Genomic DNA, 19,221 nt, shown 5'->3' with positions numbered 1-19,221 from the left:
AGTGTATTCAAACATTTACACAAGCTGGACATTTATATTTGTTTGCCTTCTGAGGGCGCCATGTGAATGTTGATAGTTTGGGAGAAGGCTCAGTCTCACACACTTCAGTAGTGTATTGAATGACAAAGGTTAAGATGATTATATGACAGATGTTTTTTTGTTTGGGTGATCTTATCCTTCACCTAAATGGCTTAAATAATAGTACAGAAGCTACAGTGCACACATTGATTTAAAAGCATGCTGTCGCAAGATAAACTAAAAGACAAGTAAACTTCACAAAGCTGCACATCCTCTGACGTCTTGCACCGCTCCTGTAGCTTTTCTGCACAACAGAGCACTGTATTTTTCAGATGAGAGCATTAAATATTCAGGCTAATGGATAGTCACCCTGATGGTCTTGCACACCACTAATGAAAAGAGGAAATGTTCTGAAAAAGCAGAATTAATCAACTCTACGTTAATTTAGAGGACGAGATGGAAAAAGTTTGAATTGGAGGGGAAAAAATCTGCAAGTTTATTATTTATTAAATATACCCATTTCATGCTCTGGGCTTCAGAGCTTCAAGTGAACATCTGTTTCAGCTCCTTAACATACTGGGTAAACAATCCCATGCTGAGATTAAAGTGATTTTATTTTCAGTGTGTCAGTGTATAATGTCGGCACATCTCTTGAGAGCGTTGTTCTCTTACCAAATGTTGATTTAACCTTCACTCAGGTGACACATTATTCTTTTAAGGTAATTTACCCTGCGTTGTAATAGTGTAATTTATTATTTATCACTGCCTAAATAGCGTGTGTATACCAGTAGTAAACAAATTTAAAAGGGTAAAGTGTCAACATTGTTTTGCTAACTGAACGTATGATTCACATTCAGATAAATTTGTCTTTGTGGTTCAGCAAAATAAACACAAAAAAGACATTAGGTAACAAAGCAAATGCAGTATATAAATTTGGAAACGTACAAATATAGCAGGTGTGTTCAGGGGTTAGCGTGTGGTGTCCTTCACAGTTCATTTATCATGTTAATAGAAGTTGACTAATATACTTAAAGGAGTTGTTGTGCCCTGGGGGAAATTATATCTGCAACCCGACGGGAGGAAATGAAATCAGTGGAGGAAGGAGTGTGACGGTGGTGTGTGTGTATGTGTGTGGTGGCAGCGGCTTTGCCTCTGATTGACTAGTTGCAGAGTTCGTTAGATTAGAGTGAGTGGTGCCAATTATTTTAATTGCTGGGAGAGTTTAAATGTGTGCAATTCACATCTACCCTTTCGGTCACCATTTGAATCCTTTCCTCCAGTGAGAGGCACATTCATGGCTATATTCTTCCAAGGGTAATACTTAAAAGACCAGTGTGTAACAATTAGGGGGATCTATTGGCAGAAATGGAATATAATATTAATAAGTATGTTTTCTTTAGTGTATAATCACCTGAAAATAAGGATTGTTGTGTTTTCGTTACCTTAGAATGAGCCGTTTATATCTACATACGGAGCAGGTCTCTTCTACACACTGTACCTTTAAGTAAATGAATAGCATAGTGTATTAAAGTGTTCAATTGTGAGTCTTGCTATTTGCCTGTTTTTATATTTAGTGTGTGTAATGTTTATGTCCATTTTCTGTTTGCTTAGTTTCCAATATTTTCTGTTACAGGGTGATCAGAGACCTTTTCATCAGTTGTAACGGGCTCAATCAGGTGACGGAGCTCGTCTACTTAGACCAGACACGCCCTTTGGCGTTGAAGGTGTTTGAGACTCTGATAATAGGCATTGGACACCAGCAGGCTGACGGGGTGCTTCAGGAGCTGGAGAGCGCCGATGCTGAAGAAAGGGAGGCCGTCTTGGGCCTGGCTGAGGAACTGGGGTCCCGAGGGGCTGGAGAGGGCCCGCAGAGCCTCAGCAAGTTCTACGAAGGCCTAAAGGAGGCATATCCACGCCATAAGAGTCGGAGCGGGCAGGGTCGTGGACCAGGGCGGAGCCGAGCAGAGACCCACCTTCACGTTATCAACCTCTTCTTGTGCGTGGCCTTCCTCTGTGTTAGCAAAGAGGCCGATTCTGACCGGGACTCAGCCAATGACTCTGAGGACACTTCGGGTTACGACAGTACAGCCAGTGAACCTCTTGGCGGGCGACTGCCTTACCTCTCCCCAGATAGCGTGGCTCTGCCCTCCAAAGAGCAGGTACGATGCGCTGCAGATGTCTGGTCAGTGTGTCGGTGGATCTACCTGGCCAGCCCCTTGTTTCAGAGGCAGTTCTTCAGGCTCGGAGGACTGGATGTCTGTTTGCGCCTCATGGCCATGGTTATTCAGAAACTTTCCTGTAAAACCAAGGACGGGAAGGCAAAGAAAAAGAGGGATGGTAAGGGCAAAGGCAGCCCTGAGTCCACGGCCCTGGCGGCCTCACTGGGACTGGAGGAGACATCTCATGATTCAGCCGACGCCCTCGGCACTGGTCCAGCTGAGGGGAAAACCAAAGATCCTGCAAAGAAGCTGGAGGAAGAGTGGCAACTACAAAGTATTCGTCTCCTTGAGGCCTTGCTGGCTATTTGTCTGCACAGTGCTAACTCGGCCCTGCAGAGGATAGAGCCTGAGCTTTCTTATCAGGTATGTAGTTTAATATCATACTAATCAATCAGCCAATCCCTAACCACATCAACCACAAAAAAAACAATTAAACTGTTATGTCTCCTCTCGTCTGTAGCTCCAATCAGTGGAAGAGACCCTGTTTGAGGTGAGAGACCAGCTCTCTCGCTCCGGGGTGGTAAACTCGGACCTCGCTATTCCTCTGTTCGACTCACTCCTGAGAGTGGCCATGGCAGAGGTGTCATCCTGTCCTGATCCCCCTGAGGAGAAGCCAGACAGGGTGAGTCCTGCCTTGGGAGAACCTGTGAGTGAAGTTAATGCACCTTTTTATATTCTCAAGATTTTTGAGCTACTTGTGTATCAAGAGGAAAGTTCAGGTTATAGCCAGTCAGACACTTGACTCCTCTGCTGCTACAGGAGGTACTATCCATATTCATCAGTATAAAGCTCTTGGCAAAATGTTACTCTACTTATCTTTTCTGCTGGACAGCCTCTACTCAGTAGAATCAAGCTTTTTTTCAAGGTATAATTCAAACTATAAATGCTTTTGTTGCACCGTATGTGCACATTTTCTGCAAAACTACTACTTCATCTTTGCTAGGGCTGCACAATTTATCGAAATTTTATCGAAATCGCAATATGTCCTTCTGCAATTTTCAAACTGCAGCAGGCGAATTTTGTTAAAGGTGAAATGTTGTCAAAATACCATTTTTAAATGAAATATTGTGGTGCTGCAGAGAAATCCTCACCTAAACATCATATTCTACAGACTTAAGAAATCATCTTTGTATGGTACAGATCCCCGCAAAAATCACACCATAATCATTTTAATATGTTTTACAATGAAAATGAGAATAATGATTAACAACATTAACATTCCCGCCCATATTGCAAATCATATCGCTATAGCAATATCAGTCAAAATAATCGCAAATAAATATTTTTTCAAAATCCTTTGCAGTCTGCTACCCATGACGCAAAGTGCCAGTGTACACTATAGTTATCCACTTGGTGAATGTTGCTACGATTTAATTTGCTGCTATAAAATTAGTAAGTCAGTGGCCTCTGGGTTCAAGGTGCTGACCATAAACCTTTGTTGCATGTCCCATCTCTCTCCTCTAATTTCCTGTTGTCTCTCTACTGTCAGTAGAGGTAAAGTACTTGTCTTACACTTCATTAAACAAATTCTCATCACTAGTTTCAACATAGTGGCAAATGTTTCTCAAGGTGTCAGACAGGGGTGAGAACTGGAGAGTCAAAAGAGATTATACAATTTTAAATAAGCATGTGTGAGCGACCATAGCTTTAAAACAGTTTCATATCTATGAGTGTGACCACAAACAAACTGCATCTTGTTGTGTGTAACCCAATAATATGAACTTATCTTCCAGTGTGCCCAATGAGCCGCTGTGAAGGGGACAATGAATCTTTGCTTGATAAAGTTCATTCAAACACAACAGATTGATAAAAAGGATATTTCATATCCGGTTGATTTTTTTAAATTGCTTTTTTCCCCAGTAGAATGAAGCAGATTGTGTTCAGTCACCTCGCACAGCTTCTTTGGCTGAACGCCACGGCAAAATATAAAGAGCAGTGGTGTTTATTTAGGAGCGAACCGTACAATGAGAGGAAAATCATTTTCCGGCCGAGTGTCGTCAAGCATCAGGGCGGCTGTGTATGGCCACTCGCACCATGTTGCTAAGCAGCCGTTATCTGCCCGATGTGCAACAAAACAACAGACGTACATAATGATGGCCCTTGTTTAGACCAAGCAGTGGATGCAAACATGAGCGAGCATGGTGTCATTTTGAAACCCAAACAGGTCACTGATGGTACTTTGTTTAAAAGATTTTTACATATTCAAGCAGCAGTAGGCGAGATTGGAGCAAATATGATTTAAAAAAAAGTTATTTTTATAAAACAGTCACTATATCCTGACAGTAGTGCATGAGACAGGCCTCTGTGTCCTCCGGTGTCCTCCAGTGTCCGCCGTTGCTCCTAATGGCATCTGCAAGATTTCAGAGACCGGAGGAAAACAACCAATCAGAGCCGAGCTGGAACCTGCCGTCTCTGAGCAGCTGTCAATCACTCGCAAACTCCAAACGGAGTTTGATCCGATCAGAGTTCGAGAGTGATTGAAAACTGCCTTAGTTGAATGAACAGCCAATAGGAACGCTCTCTCTCTGAAATGACCTGTGATTGGCCAAAGTCTCCTGTCACGGGGCTAGATTTTCTAAAGCCTGAAAGCAGAGCCATGAGGAGGTGTAGAAGTCTAGTTTTCTCTCAGAACACTTGAATTACAATATGCTGAAAGGTTATTATGGAATTTGTTACCAATGATGCTAAAAACATTCTGCCTACTCTCACTTTAATGTAAGTTATTTCAACATAGTCTTCATAAGAATATAAAGAATATAGCAGTTAAAATATTCACACATGTCCTTAGTCACAACAACTTCCGCCTTCTCAAGAGCGTCACTATTGATGTAGGCTACATTAATGAACACTTTTCAAGACCATATATGGTTATGGTTATGTCGCTGCTTTTATTTGCTTCAGGAAGTGAGACGAATACCGAAAAGATATTGTAAAAAGATAATACTTTTCCTTCTGTCTGTTCTCACTAAAACGACTACCGGCCTGGTAGTGGGTGCCTCCTCTCTCACCGCCTCAGATGTGTTTTTCACAAGTCTTAAAATGCCTGTCTGACTAAGCCTGTTCCAACACAGGAGGATTTAGCTTTTTATATAATAGATTTACCTATTTCCTAAGAGCTTAGCTCTTTCTCAGTGAGCCCAGCCGAGTGTGATGTTCACTTAACCATTACAAGTATGTGCTATGAAGCTCCAAGATTAGTCTTCCACCACAAAGTTTGTCCACTTTAAAATGTTCACTTCACCCACAATTGAATATCAAAGCTGCCTGGTATTATGCTGAAAAGAATAGGTGTTCATTACAGTAAGCCTCTTCTTTGAACTGGTAAACAGTTTAGAGTTCAACTGTTTACTTGAGTGTAAGTGTGAGTGTGTGAGTGTGTGAGTGTGTGAGTGTGTGAGTGTGTGAGTGTGTGAGTGTGTGAGTGTGAGTGTGTGAGTGTGTGAGTGTGTGCGTGTGCGTGTGTGTTTGCCTACGTGCATGTATGATGACTGACTGTTCACATCAAGGAACTGGGCTGTGTGAGCGCCCTGCGAGTCAGCTGATATTTGTCTTATGACCAAAATCGTGTACTTTTTTTCCCCCCCTCACTTGAAAACATTTTGTTGGTAATTCATTCGCCGTATTAGTGATAGGACCGCTGCTTGTCATGCTTAGTATATTTTAGCATAACATTCTTAGTCCTGGACCTTTTTTTTAAAAACAACTTTGGGTAAGCTATTGCGAAATACATTTTATCTTACCAACAGCTTGACCAGGCGATGAAGTTGAAATTCACAACTTTTTTTTTTTGCTGTCTCACTCTTCCCCTCTCACTCTTTCTCTTTCTGTCAGAAGCTCCAGGTGTTGGTGGAGGGGGTGGCTCCGGCAGGCGATCTGTCTGAGGAGGTGGACGAGGTGCAGAGCTGTGGTGTCAAGCCCCCGGGGGAGGAGGAGGGCTACGACGCTGACAGCGAAAGCAACCCTGAAGACATGGCCAAGCAGGAAGAGGGTAGGTCCACACTGGCTGACACACACACACACACACCTCACTCTTACCTTACCACCCTCCTCAAGAATCCACAGCTACTGCACACACCTGACTGCTCCTAATGATTAGGCTTGTTTAACGCTACTTGTACTGTTTGCTTTACTTTTAAGTCTTCCACTGCAGATTTTTCACGCCTTTTTCTTCCCTGGGGTTATTTTAAGAACGCTGTAAATCACTTTTACGTCATGTACTCCGTCTTCTGTCACATTTGTTTATGTTGGTGATAAATGTCAACACACTAATCTTGATGGATTAAGAGGTCATGTATTGGTCTCAACCTCTAAACCTGCTGATTTTTAGCCTTGGGAAATCTTGCTTCTCCCGCTATTGAATTGATCGCTCAACACATTTGTTGAATTATTATGCATTATTGCATTTCCTTGCATTCATGTTGACCAGAGTCATGGTTTTTAAGCAATTTGCAGTGTAAAAAAAACACATCCTCATTTCGTTTGCTGTGGAGGATATTTGGCAATAACAAGTGGTTAGTTTTTATTGCGCACATATGACATGGCAGAAACGGGCCTGAGAGCTTTCTTTCTTCTCACAACAGCCTCTTGTGTTCGCTCTGCGTCTCCAGTCTGGTCTCACCGGTTAAGAACGTGGCCTGATTACACCCTTTTTACTTTTTCATCCCCTCAGAATACAATCATTGTTTTACGTTTTACAACTGCAGGCAACCACACACCGCGGCCTCACAAGCTGGATCTTGTGACTCAAAGTCCGAGACTTTAGCTTCCTGGGAAACTTTTTCGTCCTGGAAAACAGTGAATCTGAAACACTGACCTCACGCGAGACAAATAATAGGCGGTAATAGTCCGTCCTTCCTCTCATATCAAACGGCCATTTCTCCTTAACATTGAACATCCTGATTCAATTTGAAATACACATGGGTGTAGGAAGCATTGAAAATGTGGATGCATTGTCCATCCACATTTTCAATCAGGGGTGTCTGGGGGTCCTCCCGCCAACATTTTTTTTAACAGAATAGATGTCCTTTCCTGTATTCTGGTGCCTTTTAACAGGAGGTTTGATACATTTTGTAATTTCGTCCAGAGGAAGTGGTTGGCCCCAGATCATATATCTGAGGATATTAAAAAGCTTAAAGTACAGAAATTGATTTGACGACTAATTCAGAGGCATCATTGATAATAACCACTCATTGTTTATTTAAACTTGAGGATCTCTTTATGCTTGCATGTAATTGCAATTTCTGTTAATAAAGTAAAGTGGATAGGACAACTGCAGTCAAAGTGCCCCTATGTAACACTATACAGAGCAGAATGAGGTACAAACAAACAATATTTATTGAATAGAATATTTTCTATAGATTCTTAAGATAAGTGAATATTAACAATAACATAAATAGAAAATTATAGAAAATAATGAAAATAATGAAATATAACCCTGAACTTTGGCTCCTCACAATATTATACAATTAGCTTTGGCTATACAATGAAACCATAAGCCTGTAGGCTATGGCTGCAGCTTCATGTCTCAAATAGTAAAATAAAACCTAGAGGCCTACAGCTGTGTGACTCATTTTAAAATATAAAATAATATTTATTCTAGGCTATGGCTTGGCTGAATACTTGATGGTAATTATTTACTGGGAGATGTGCATCCATATTGCCCAGTATGACTGTTGTAATCAATAGTCATTGTCAATCCATTGTTTTCCATGTTGCATTAGTCCAGATTTGTAACTAAACCTTGACTGAGAAACTACATCATAATCAGTGTCTTGTTTTTATAATGATGTGCGCCAATGAGCAGTGAAAACATGGTATGGTATTTCATTGATTTGGGTATTCTCTCAATAAGCAAGCGGAATAGATTTGATAATGAAGCACTGACACGGCACTCTGAAGAGAGCGCAGAGTGGATACACGATGCACTGATTTTCATCTAAACTAATCATTTAAAAAAGTGGGAGGTGTCCCACCCTTGTATAAGAGCTGCGACGCCCATGGAAATACATCATGTTAAGGAAGTGTTTTTGTTTTTTTTCAAAAACATAGGTTCTATTTCATTCTTCCTGACCGCCAGAGGACGGTGCTTTAGCACTGGATATCTCCATCCAGTGCTAAAGCACCGTCCTCTGGCGGTCATCCAGAATTCATAGAACCGTAGTTACATCCGTAACTCTTGTTATACATCCTATGAGAAGAGGTTATTTGAAATGATTTGTGGACTAAAAGAACATTTCTTTTCCAAAATCACAATGTAAAATGAGGTGAAATGCAAACTGGTGGTTTGTTGCAAATAAATTCAACCTTGACACAAGCATCTAAATTTTTCACAAAATTATATTAAGGGATACCAGGATGGCAGTCGGTATACGCCTTTTAGTTTATATTTACTGCCAGCAGTATACTGTATATGTGGTTATGAGAGTATTATATGGAGGCACACTGTGTAGCTGTGCATTGGGAGAGAGAGCAAGCTTCATTAATAAAAGGAGGTCCCAGAAGCTGCGTGAGAGCCTGCTGGGCTGCTCTCCTGTAAATCATGAGGGGACTCCCATGCTGCTCTGAGGCTGCTGAGCACAGGACTGATGCTAACTAATTTTTATGAGCTGCCTCCAAGACAGGAGGACGGAGCTGAAGCAGGGAATGCCTGTGGATTGTGAAGATGTTAAAGCAACACGGCCGGCCACTGTGCGTTTCTGTGTTAGCACATGTGGCGTGGCTTGCCAGTCAGCGTGACGTTTATCATTTCTCCATGTGAGAGTCTCTTGTTGTGTCTCTGATCTGGCCCTGGTGTGTTTGTGGTGGTTTTCTTAGGAGTGAAAGAGGAGTCTGCTGCGGTATGTGACTTTGCGGTGGTGGCGGACGGGCCTGGGCGTGGCGTGCTGCTGTTCCCGGAGATCTGCATAATGGAGCTGAAGCTACTCGCCACCGGCTCCCCAGACCTGGAGGTTCTGAGCCATGTGTTTCACAGTCTGCTGGGTGCGGTACACGCCAACCACCGCAACGCTGCCCTGCTCTACGACCAGGTCAGACTGACCACTTATTTTTCTTTGTACTACTCTTAACCGCCTCAGTTGTCTTACTTTTCTCCTCAACTTTGCTCTGACTCCTTGTACTGGTCCTCACAGGGAGGAGTCAAAACCATCCTGTCTGGCTTTCACAACATCCTCAGCCAAACAGACCCCTCCTTTACAGGTTTGTTATTTCTTCTGGCTTATTTTTGTCTCATCTGACACTGTAGGATATTATTCATGTGTGACATCTACGGAAAAAAAATTGGGTACACTCAGTTTGCTGCAGTTTCCTGCTGCTGACATTTCGACTGGGTCCTCAGGGTTTAAACGTCATACTCAGTCTGAGTCATTTTAGGGAAAATCTGTACCCAATGGATTGATGTTATACATTATATAGAATTTAAGTTTATCTTATATGGCATTGTAAGATATTGTCATGTATTTGTGGCCTTTTTTGCTGAGAGCAAAGCAGGCAGTGATGCTGTTTTGAGTTTTTGCCTGTGGTGCATGCCCAAGTGAGTGAAAACCGTTTACGTAATCTACTCTTCATTGGTCTACACTCAGATTGCCAGACTGTGCTAGTGGAGCTGCTGGTTGCCATGGTGAGCCAGCGAATCACAGCGGAGGAACTGGCTCTATTGATTCGCCTCTTCCTGGAGAAGACCCCACCTACAGTAAATATCAAACTCTATCAGTCACTCAGCGATGCACTGTTAGCTTGCGTTCAGGGTGTTGACACTGATAGCTTATGAACACACTGTCTGCACATTCAATTTTTCAGCAGGAACAAGAACGCATTTGTACGACACCCTTCCTGTCACACTCTCTTCTCACTTCTCGGTTCTTTAAAACTCATCAACACGCAACGCTCTCTTGGGCCCACTTCATGCTATATACAATTAACACCAGTGTGTGCTGAACAGATGTGATACTACAACTTGTTACCACACAGCGGTCTGTGTTTAATTGGAATCCAGCAGCAGACGTCATTAATAACCTGTCTTCAAGAAACAGGTTCCCAAAAGGGAAGAGAGGGGTTTATTTTTAACCATGTGAATATAATGACATGTGACCTGTGTTCTCCGTCTATGAAAATGAGACATACACATGAGTGACTACAGTGGCCACATGTGTTTCTCTGTTTGTACTGCTGCCCAGGTTTTTCTATTTTAGAGTTTTGCTGCATTCTCTCAGGGTTATCACAGGTTTAATGCCGAGCTGTTTTAAATGGATCACACACTTAAAGCAATTAAACGGCTCAGTTATGTGCGTATGTGATTTCTTTGTCTTCATTTGTTTCATTTAATTTTTTTGTTATGTAAACATGCAGAGTTAGCACAAATCTATCAAGTGTTTTCCTATATCAAATCTAAAATGATAGACTGTCCTTCTCACTCCCTGTTTACTTTGTTACCTTCAGGAAATTTTACTAAAAGGCATCCTACAAATCGTTGAAGCCAACGTGAATATAGAACCTCTCCACTTCCTGACCTTTCCAATCATCCTCGGGGCTTCGACCCCAGGAGGCGTGTCCACTGGCTCCAGACAGAACGGTGCTGCCGGAGGGAAAAGCGTCAGTTTGCTCTGGAAGGGCAAATTGTCTCCTGTGCGCAGGGAGGGGGATGCCGAGTACCGACCAAGCCATCTCCGCTCCTCTCCCTGGCACATTTCTCCTCTCCACTTGCCCCTGGTAGGGCAGAACTGCTGGCCCCACATGGCTAGCGGCTTCAGTGCCTCTATGTGGCTGAGGGTGACAGAGCAGGAGGAGAAGGATGGGGACAAAGACAAGGGTGAGAAACAGATCCTTCACCAATGCCTGAAGTCCATAAATAATTGAACTGGTTTTGAAATTCTTTCGTCGTTGTTTTCCAGAGGAGAGTAACCCTCCTGCAGCTGAGTCCGACCACGGCTCCTCTCAGGCTGGGACGAGATCAGGAGAGGAAGACCTCATTCATATTCTGTCCATGGGCTCCAAGGCACTGATGCTTCAAGTGTGGGCAGACTTCTCTACAGGCTCTCTCACATTCAGGTGAGCTCCAGCGTAGACTACAGTCTCAAAGATGTGTGGGGAGAATGGGTTACTATTTCTTAAGTATTTGTAGCTTATGGACCTTGAAGTACTGTAATGTGCTGTTCCCCTCAGGATTTGTATAGACCCAAATGATGAGATAAAAGCAGGGCTGCTGGCGCAGGCAGACTCTGGTGAGGAACTGCTCAGAGCGGGCCAATGGCAGCACCTCGGCCTCACTTACACCCAGCAGCCAGAGGGCAAGAAGAACATCCATGGCCGTGTGGTCGTCTGGGTGTGTGGCATCAGGTGAGGAATTTACAATTAGGGCTGCACGATTTAAAAAATATATCTAATTGCAATTATTTTGACTGATATTTCAATTGAGATATGATTTGCAATATTAGAGGGAATGATTATTCTCATTTTCATTGAAACACATATTAAAATGATTATGGTGTGATTTTTGCGGGGATCTGTATCAAACAAAGGCCAGGACATCACGGCAGCACGACAATATTTAAGTTTAAATGGTATTTTGACAACATTTCACCTTTAACAAATATTGTACCTCCTGTGATTTGAAAATTACAGTAGGCCACATTGCGATATCGATTAAAATTGATTAATTTTGCATCCCTACGTGCAAAAGCAAGAGTAAGACTCTGGCAGTTTAGTTTTAAATCTGGTAAATAATAACCTTCACTTAACCTGCTCTCTGTTTCAGGAAATGTGAGGTGTCGTTGGACTACACCCTACCAAGAAAGTCCAGTTTATCATCCGACAGCAACAAAACCTTCTGCATGCTGGGCCACTGTACGCCATCCTCTGAGGAGCTGTTGAAACCGGGTGGACGCTGGAGCATGGGCACCGTACTTCTTTTCAATGGTAGGACCTCCTGTCATCTTCATCTAACTGGAATCATGCGTCTTTAAGCTCTTAATCCCAGTCAGTCACTCATCATCTTACTACATGCATACGTGCAATCTGTTATAATCCTTTTTACAATTTTATCTGTTCCACCTCAGTGCTGCTCTCTGGTGGTACATTACACAGATTACCAACTTTTCTCTTATAAGCAGTATGTAGTTGGTGGTTTGTGTATTTTAAAAGCGTAACCAGTCTAGTGGCTGTAAAAGGCTGTTGCTGGTGTGATGTGTCGCATGCTGTAGATTCTCAGCATTCTCGCGGGAGGCTCACTGAATACTTCTCTTGTTGCCTCTAATTGGCTGTGAATGGTCGCCTCTCGGCAATCTCAACCTGTGAACCCAACTGATGTCTTTCTTTAGAAAAGCTTAGCTTCTCAGTTTCCGCCTTCGTAGGTTTCTTCTTGGAAAAGAAGGACTGCGAGATTCACCAACAATTTCATGAAAACAAGAAATAAAACATCAAGGTGCAACATGGCTCCTCTAGGGTCTCACTATACGTCGCATCATATGTTATTCCTGTATGGGTTATTGATTGAGTAATATTAATCATTTACTCATGGGGTTGATTTCCCATCTTGGATTTCACACAATTCTGTTTTCCAGCTTCTGTAATAAAATTTGCAGTATTTGTCTCATTAGGAGAGTACCTCTAATTGACTGGTCCTAAGTCCCTCCCCCCCTTAGTTACTGTTGCTTGGTCGGATAAGCTTGACAAAAAGAAAGATACTTCAACATACTTCGGGTTGGCAGAAAGCAGAGATGATATAAACAAAGGAAAGAAATCAGACGAAATCATGCAGGTTCACCAGAAACTCAAAACTCCAGCGGGACCTGGAGGTGGAGAGTTCAGCAGCCGACTGTAGCGGCTCCTCCTCTGTTCAGGAGCAGAGCTTCGTCTCGCTGCTTCACCGCTGCTGGAGTCCCAGGCCGTATTGCTGGGCCCGCTGGAGGGGAGGGAGGCAGGCACTGGAAAACCAGAACCAGGACGACGTGAGGCAGACTTTCAGACCCTGCTGCTGCAGTAAAATGAGAGGTTTCCTAAAGGGACTCTGGTGCTCAGAAACACTGAGAAGATTGAAGATTGTGACACCAATGTAATGTGACTTACATAATAATGTTACCTGTGAACCAACGTAGCATATCTAAGTATGACCCAACAGGAGAGAGGAAAGTTGACCGAGGTTCTGCCGGGTTCCATGCTTGCTCAACTGTTATTGGAGCACAGAGTGAAAAGGGACTTAGGAAGGGTCAATTGTAACTGTGTTTGCCTCCATATTTCAGGATCTAGAATAGCATCGGAGGAGGCCCTGTACCTGTACACCAGCGGGCCTGACCTCACCTCGATCATGCCCTGCAAATATGGCAAGCCCAGTGGGACGGTCTCCAAGTTTGTCACTCTTGAAGGCCTGAAGTGTGAGCATTTACGAGAGCTTCTGATGAAGAATAAGGACGTGGACACAACAGCTTTGGTTGTAAGTCTTTCTTTATGTGAAGCATTAACTCAACATCTAAATCACAACACAAAAACATGCACTTATAAAACATGAAATCGACAAATAAGTCTTGTATTGTCACTGTTGTTTCACCCATTTTTTTGCATGTTAAAATGCAGATTGACACTGCTGTTAAACCCTGTACTTGTACTTTATGATTCAAGTGTTCTGTAAGCATAGCTAATCCCTCCTATGTCTCATTTATTGTTTCATTTCACGGTGTATGAGTAATGTGCTGTTCCAATTAGCTGTCATTAATGATACTGCACGGTAGGAAGTAATTTTTCCCCCAATGGAAAAAGCTATTACAGTTAAGCTGCAGCTTTTTCAGTGAGACTGAAAATAGTTTTTCTCCCATTAAAGCTAATGACTTTTGTTGATAATAACTCTGCTGATTATAAAAAAAAGTAAAGAGGGGAGTAAGACAAGAAGAATGAATGAGTTCCCCTCCACATCTTTATAATTTCTATTATGCTCTAACCAAGTCCAACCCAGGTCTAAATCCATGCTAGAAATTGTAGCCCCAAGCAAGCTGGCCTCCTTGGTAGGGTCTAATTGAATTTCAAACAGATTTAGTACCATAAATACCTAAAACTGTAAATAATTAAAAGTTACAGGATGAAAGTTTTGTCTGAAATTATAATTGTGTTTCTGTATAGGAGAGCTTGGCAGTAGTGTATGCTCCCAGCAGTCCTAGAGTCTACACTATCTACGAGCCTGTGATCAGACTGAAGGGTCAGGCCAAGACGGTGGTCACCCAGCGGCCGTTCAGCTCCAAGGAAGTGCAGAGTGTTTCCCTGGAGTCGAACTCTCTCAGAGCTCTGCTCCCCACGGAAACCCACGGCCTGCAGAGCGTCTTGCACAAGATCGGAGGAACCGGAAATTTTGTTTTCCTCTTCGCACAGGTAGGATGGTCCTTATTTTTTAATGGAGCTCTAGCTGAGTCAGAGGTCATGATTCCCAGTTGTTGTGATATTATCTACTATTCAGGACTCTTACAGCCCCCATCAATTAAAGTGTAGGCTAAATGTCTCCCCTGAATATCAATGTTGATTATTATTTTGTGTTATGTCATTGAAAAAGCATCTCACTGAATGCCAAATAACAAAAGATATTCCACAAGTTTTGAGTAGCGATAGTTTTGGAAACTAGTCCAGATGCTGAAGTGAATGCCGCACAATGTTAAATTAGTCCCACAGTGTTCTTTGGCTGGTAAGGCAGTTCAATAAAGCAAAATCTAAAAAGAACAAGACTCAATGGATTGCTTGGCTGAGTTGAGGATCCATGTGAAGAAGATACTCAGAGAAGACTCAATAAATATTGCAGGAGTATTCTTAATACATATATGCAGTATACCTTCATCCTATGACTATTGTTATTTTGCACGGCCTGCCATAACCCCAAAACAGCACAACTACAGTCAGAACAATTAACAGATTGACAAATAAATCAAATATCATTTTAATAATGAATAAACCATTTTGTTATTTATGTACATCAGGCACTTCCTGATTACAGTTAAAAAATGTAAAACATTGGCATTTAGGCTCTGAACCAACATGTGATGGACTTAGACCATTATTTGTTGCTCGATCGAGTAAGTCGGTCCAAACAATGGAGCCGGGCCCCTCAATCACATGCTGAATGCTGAAATAGATGTCTGTCATGGCAACAACAGTTACCGGTTGGTCGGTTGCTCTTTATAGTGGGTCCCTTCTGCTCGCAAGCGATTCATAAAAAAAGCCTGGTCTTTAGCAGGGAAAACCTGATTCTGGTAAAAGTCTAAAGTCTAATAATAAAAATGTTAAAAAAACTGCTTCGAATGTAGGACTTAACTGGCATTGAAAAACAACACACAAACAAATGCCCCCAAGAACCCCTTAACGCCCCCTTTCAAAAATATTGCTTCCAGCGCCTCCTGACCTTCTCTGAACGCCCCCTGGGGGACAGTACCGCCCCCGTTAACAAACGCTAGTTTAGATGGATGTATTCCAGAGAGGGAAAAGTGTCAGTTTGATTTATAAACCAGAGAAATTCTGTGAATTTTACAAATGAGTCACCTCACAACAATGTAGAATAATGTTGATCGTAACGTCACATATTGATTGCATTAACATGCTTGTCAGCTGTTCCTCTATAAGGCTGCATTCACACCAGATCAGCTGTTGCGGCGATTCGCCACAGAGTTGTGAGTCGGTGTGGGAGAGTCACTTTAATAGCCAATTGACTGCGACGATTAACTTCTTTTGTTCCATCATATCTGGGTTGTACAGCTCTGGATCGCCGGTTACGTGATTGGCCACTGCAGCGTGACGTCATGTCTGCTGCCGCAGCCTTTTTTGAGATGAAAAAACGACACAAAGAAGAAAGAGATTCAATTTTCAAGTCATAAACACTCTGATTGGATGCCATAGAAAAGGACATTTTACAGAAAAGGGGTAGTTTAGTAGAGCTAGATTAGTCAATCGATATAAAATTTATAGCCAACTATTTTGATTATCGAATAATAATTGACGTAATTTTTCAAGCAAAAATGCCAAACATTTATGATTCCAGCTTCTTAAATCTGAGGATTTGCTGTTTTTTCCATTTCTTAACATTATAGTAGATTTAATATCTTTGTTTTTGGCATTTGCATTGACATTTGACGACGTCACCTTGGGCTCTCGGAAATTCTGGTTGCCATTTCTCACTGATTTCTGATGTTTTTGCAGAGCAAACGGTTAATCAGGATAATAATTGGCAGATTGATTAATTATGAAATATAATCATTAGTTGCAGCCCTACAGTTTAGAAACCCATTTTATTTGAAGTCTGTATGCTGCTTCATGATAACATTCATGAAGGTGCTTCATATGACCAGCACCGCAAGGAAATGTATTTCTGAGCCCAAAAGATAAATGACAAAACTTTGTTAATTTTTGTAGGCAATGAATTACCTCCCGTTTGCTAGGTCACTCATCTGATTCTGACAATGTAACCTAATTAGTTATGTCAGTTTCAGGCCACCAACCTGTGTATGAGGAGGAAAGTCATATTAGTTTTGTTGCACTTGTTGCCAATAGGGATCGTAGTTTACTGTCACTTTTACAGACAAAGTTTGATATAAGGCTTGTGTGTGCTTTTGTTGAGAACACAATAATTGTAGCAGGAACAGTGTGAAATAATGTTTTAGAACTCCATCTTCAGGCCTCCATTGTTCACTTTCATACATTTTGTTTTTGTTCTGTTTTCTTCTGTCCCTCGTCTCTGGGTCCACGGTGTCCAGACGGTGGAGCTGAGTGACTGTGAGAAGACCCAGGCTCTGGCCCTACAGGTGCTGCTGTCTTTGTCCAAGTTCAACCAGCACCGCATCCATGAAATGGACTGTTACCATGGTTACTCTATGATCCACCAGGTCCTCATCAAGTCCAAATGCATCGTGGGATATCACATGCTGAAAGTGAGTCACACCGTGAACTCTTTTTCCGTTTTCAGTACCCACAACCTCTGCTGATCTGTGCAGTAAAACATATTCACCGGCATGAATCTGATCCAGCCCGACACACCGGTGCCTCTCTGTGCCGGTGTCGGTGACCCCGCTGTTACTTGACCCTCTGGCTGTGTCTGTAATTGAGCTGTGTGATGGCTGTGTGCTGAAATGGATTCTGTCTGACTTGATGAAACACTGAGCTCCTGCAGAGTCACACAGCACCTCTGATTGCCTTTGTCACTTTAGGCTTCCAGATACTGTATGTACTGTGTAGCAAAGAACTGCTCTGATGAGTGATCTTAAACACTCATCATCATTTCTGTATCAAAAGGAACATGCTTTGTTACAGTTGTTGGGTTTTTTCTTTTTCTATTTTTACTGCAAAAAGGCTGCCAACTTCTATCTTACCCCGGTCTACCAGAGACCCAAAGTACTTTTAGATTTATAACCACTGCAGTGAAGCTGGTCACAAATGATCGATACAGCTCAGGGAGTAAATGGCAGCGGTTTTGACGGAGTGATAAGCACTACAAAATATTTCATGGAGAATTTATTGACTCTGGGATTCTGCACTGTAAGCTTGTTTCTGGAGAGAGAGAATGATTATCAATATGTTGAGGTGTGTGTGTCTGATGAAAGTGACCAGCAATCTATTTCTGATGCGGTGGCCATATTCTGTCCTACTGTCCTAGACTTTACTGGATGGATGTGTCAGTGCACCCATCCTCATCCTGGGGGACGATGGGCAGTTCCGTTTGGACACCGAGTCCATCGCCGTGGTACAGGATATAAGGCTTCTCTCAGACGTCCTGTTGGACTGGAAGATCTGGGCCAAGGCTGAGGTAAACACATACATCACAGGATCAATCATATTTCATTAGTGACAGTAGACATAACATAATGGGCCTCATGCAGCAACAGTCTCTTAGATTTCTCTTATACTTTCTCTTAATTTTCTGAAGTCAACTTCAGATGCACCAAACGTTCTTAACATCCAAATCTGCTCGTACCCAGGGGAATGATGAACACCACTTGATCATAAATTTGAGGCCTGTGGCTGATTATTTATTATTAGCTTAGGTAACGCCCCCTAAACACTACTGTATATAAGGGCAGGTATTAGCATAGATAGCGCTCCTAAACACTAAAAGGGCAGGTATCAGCATAGGAAACACCCCTTAAACACTATATAAGGGAAGGTGTTGTGCCGTGTGCAAGTACTCTGACATATGCCCAAGAATTGTAAAGATACCACCAAAAAAAGGCTGTAAGAAGAAGAAGAACATTAGTAGTAGTGAAACTGATGTACTGGTAAATAAACTTAAACAGTTCATTTAAGTAAACGTGTTATTTTCCAGAGCGTTTGTACTGGTGTTACAGGAAAATCAAAAAGCATCGTTTGTAAGCCATTCAGAAGCAGAACGCACGCAATATCATCTAAGGGGTTTTATAGTTTTAAATGGGATCAATGGACCGATAGTATTTTCTTACTAATCAAATCTTTATAATTACTTTAAAACATATAATAATCTAAATTTGATTAAATGATATTCATGCATTTTTTTATGTTCCTCAAATTTAAAACTTGTGTTTCCTTGCGTTGGACAAACAATTTGTGGACTGTGAAAAGATGTTTTTTCTTATCTCGGTAAGACTGCTCTCAGTCACTAGATCACTATAAGAACAAATTGAGGATATGAACAAAAATATGAGGAAATGAGTTCTTATATCACTTCCTGTGTGAAACATGACAGAATATACATACATTAAACACGCACAAAGACGAGCAATCATATTTCCAACTAGGTGATTATCATAAATTCAAATTAAGACGACAAATAAGTTGTTCTTTTAGTCAAATATGAAGTAAAACTACAATAAGAAGAGTAGAAATTAAGCTCTAGATGAGCTAAATCTTCAAATATTGTTCATAGGGCTGCGACTAACGATTATTTTCATTGTCCATTAATCTAGCGATTATTTTCTCGATTAATCGATTAGTTGTTTGGTCTATAAAATGTCAGAAAATGATGAAAAATGTCGACCAGTGTTTCCCAAAGCCCCAGATG

The 19,221-nt window shown here is 41.9% G+C and overlaps 1 protein-coding gene across 9 annotated transcripts in view; it reads left to right on the top strand.

The window, feature by feature from the left end:
• lyst (lysosomal trafficking regulator) overlaps positions 1-19,221 on the top strand; it is a 74,939-nt gene that overhangs the window by 31,207 nt on the left and 24,511 nt on the right. For 6 of the 9 annotated variants that reach the window (XM_074646600.1, XM_074646608.1, XM_074646603.1 and 3 more), the window contains 14 exons: positions 1,652-2,600; positions 2,698-2,883; positions 6,069-6,225; positions 9,051-9,262; positions 9,365-9,431; positions 9,815-9,924; positions 10,671-11,040; positions 11,123-11,279; positions 11,394-11,567; positions 11,986-12,146; positions 13,469-13,659; positions 14,340-14,585; positions 16,949-17,122; positions 17,845-17,994. In XM_074646600.1, the coding sequence (XP_074502701.1) occupies positions 1,652-2,600; positions 2,698-2,883; positions 6,069-6,225; positions 9,051-9,262; positions 9,365-9,431; positions 9,815-9,924; positions 10,671-11,040; positions 11,123-11,279; positions 11,394-11,567; positions 11,986-12,146; positions 13,469-13,659; positions 14,340-14,585; positions 16,949-17,122; positions 17,845-17,994 (3,304 nt within the window). The remainder of the gene's footprint in view (positions 1-1,651; positions 2,601-2,697; positions 2,884-6,068; positions 6,226-9,050; positions 9,263-9,364; positions 9,432-9,814; positions 9,925-10,670; positions 11,041-11,122; positions 11,280-11,393; positions 11,568-11,985; positions 12,147-13,468; positions 13,660-14,339; positions 14,586-16,948; positions 17,123-17,844; positions 17,995-19,221) is intronic. The other 3 variants (XM_074646607.1, XM_074646604.1, XM_074646602.1) reach the window with 3 other exon arrangements.

This window comes from Sebastes fasciatus, chromosome 9, assembly GCF_043250625.1.
Source record: "Sebastes fasciatus isolate fSebFas1 chromosome 9, fSebFas1.pri, whole genome shotgun sequence".
Classification (NCBI taxonomy): Eukaryota; Metazoa; Chordata; class Actinopteri; order Perciformes; family Sebastidae; genus Sebastes; species Sebastes fasciatus.
The sequence above is the reverse complement of the archived record's forward strand: the minus strand, read 5'-3'. Positions and strand labels throughout refer to the sequence as shown.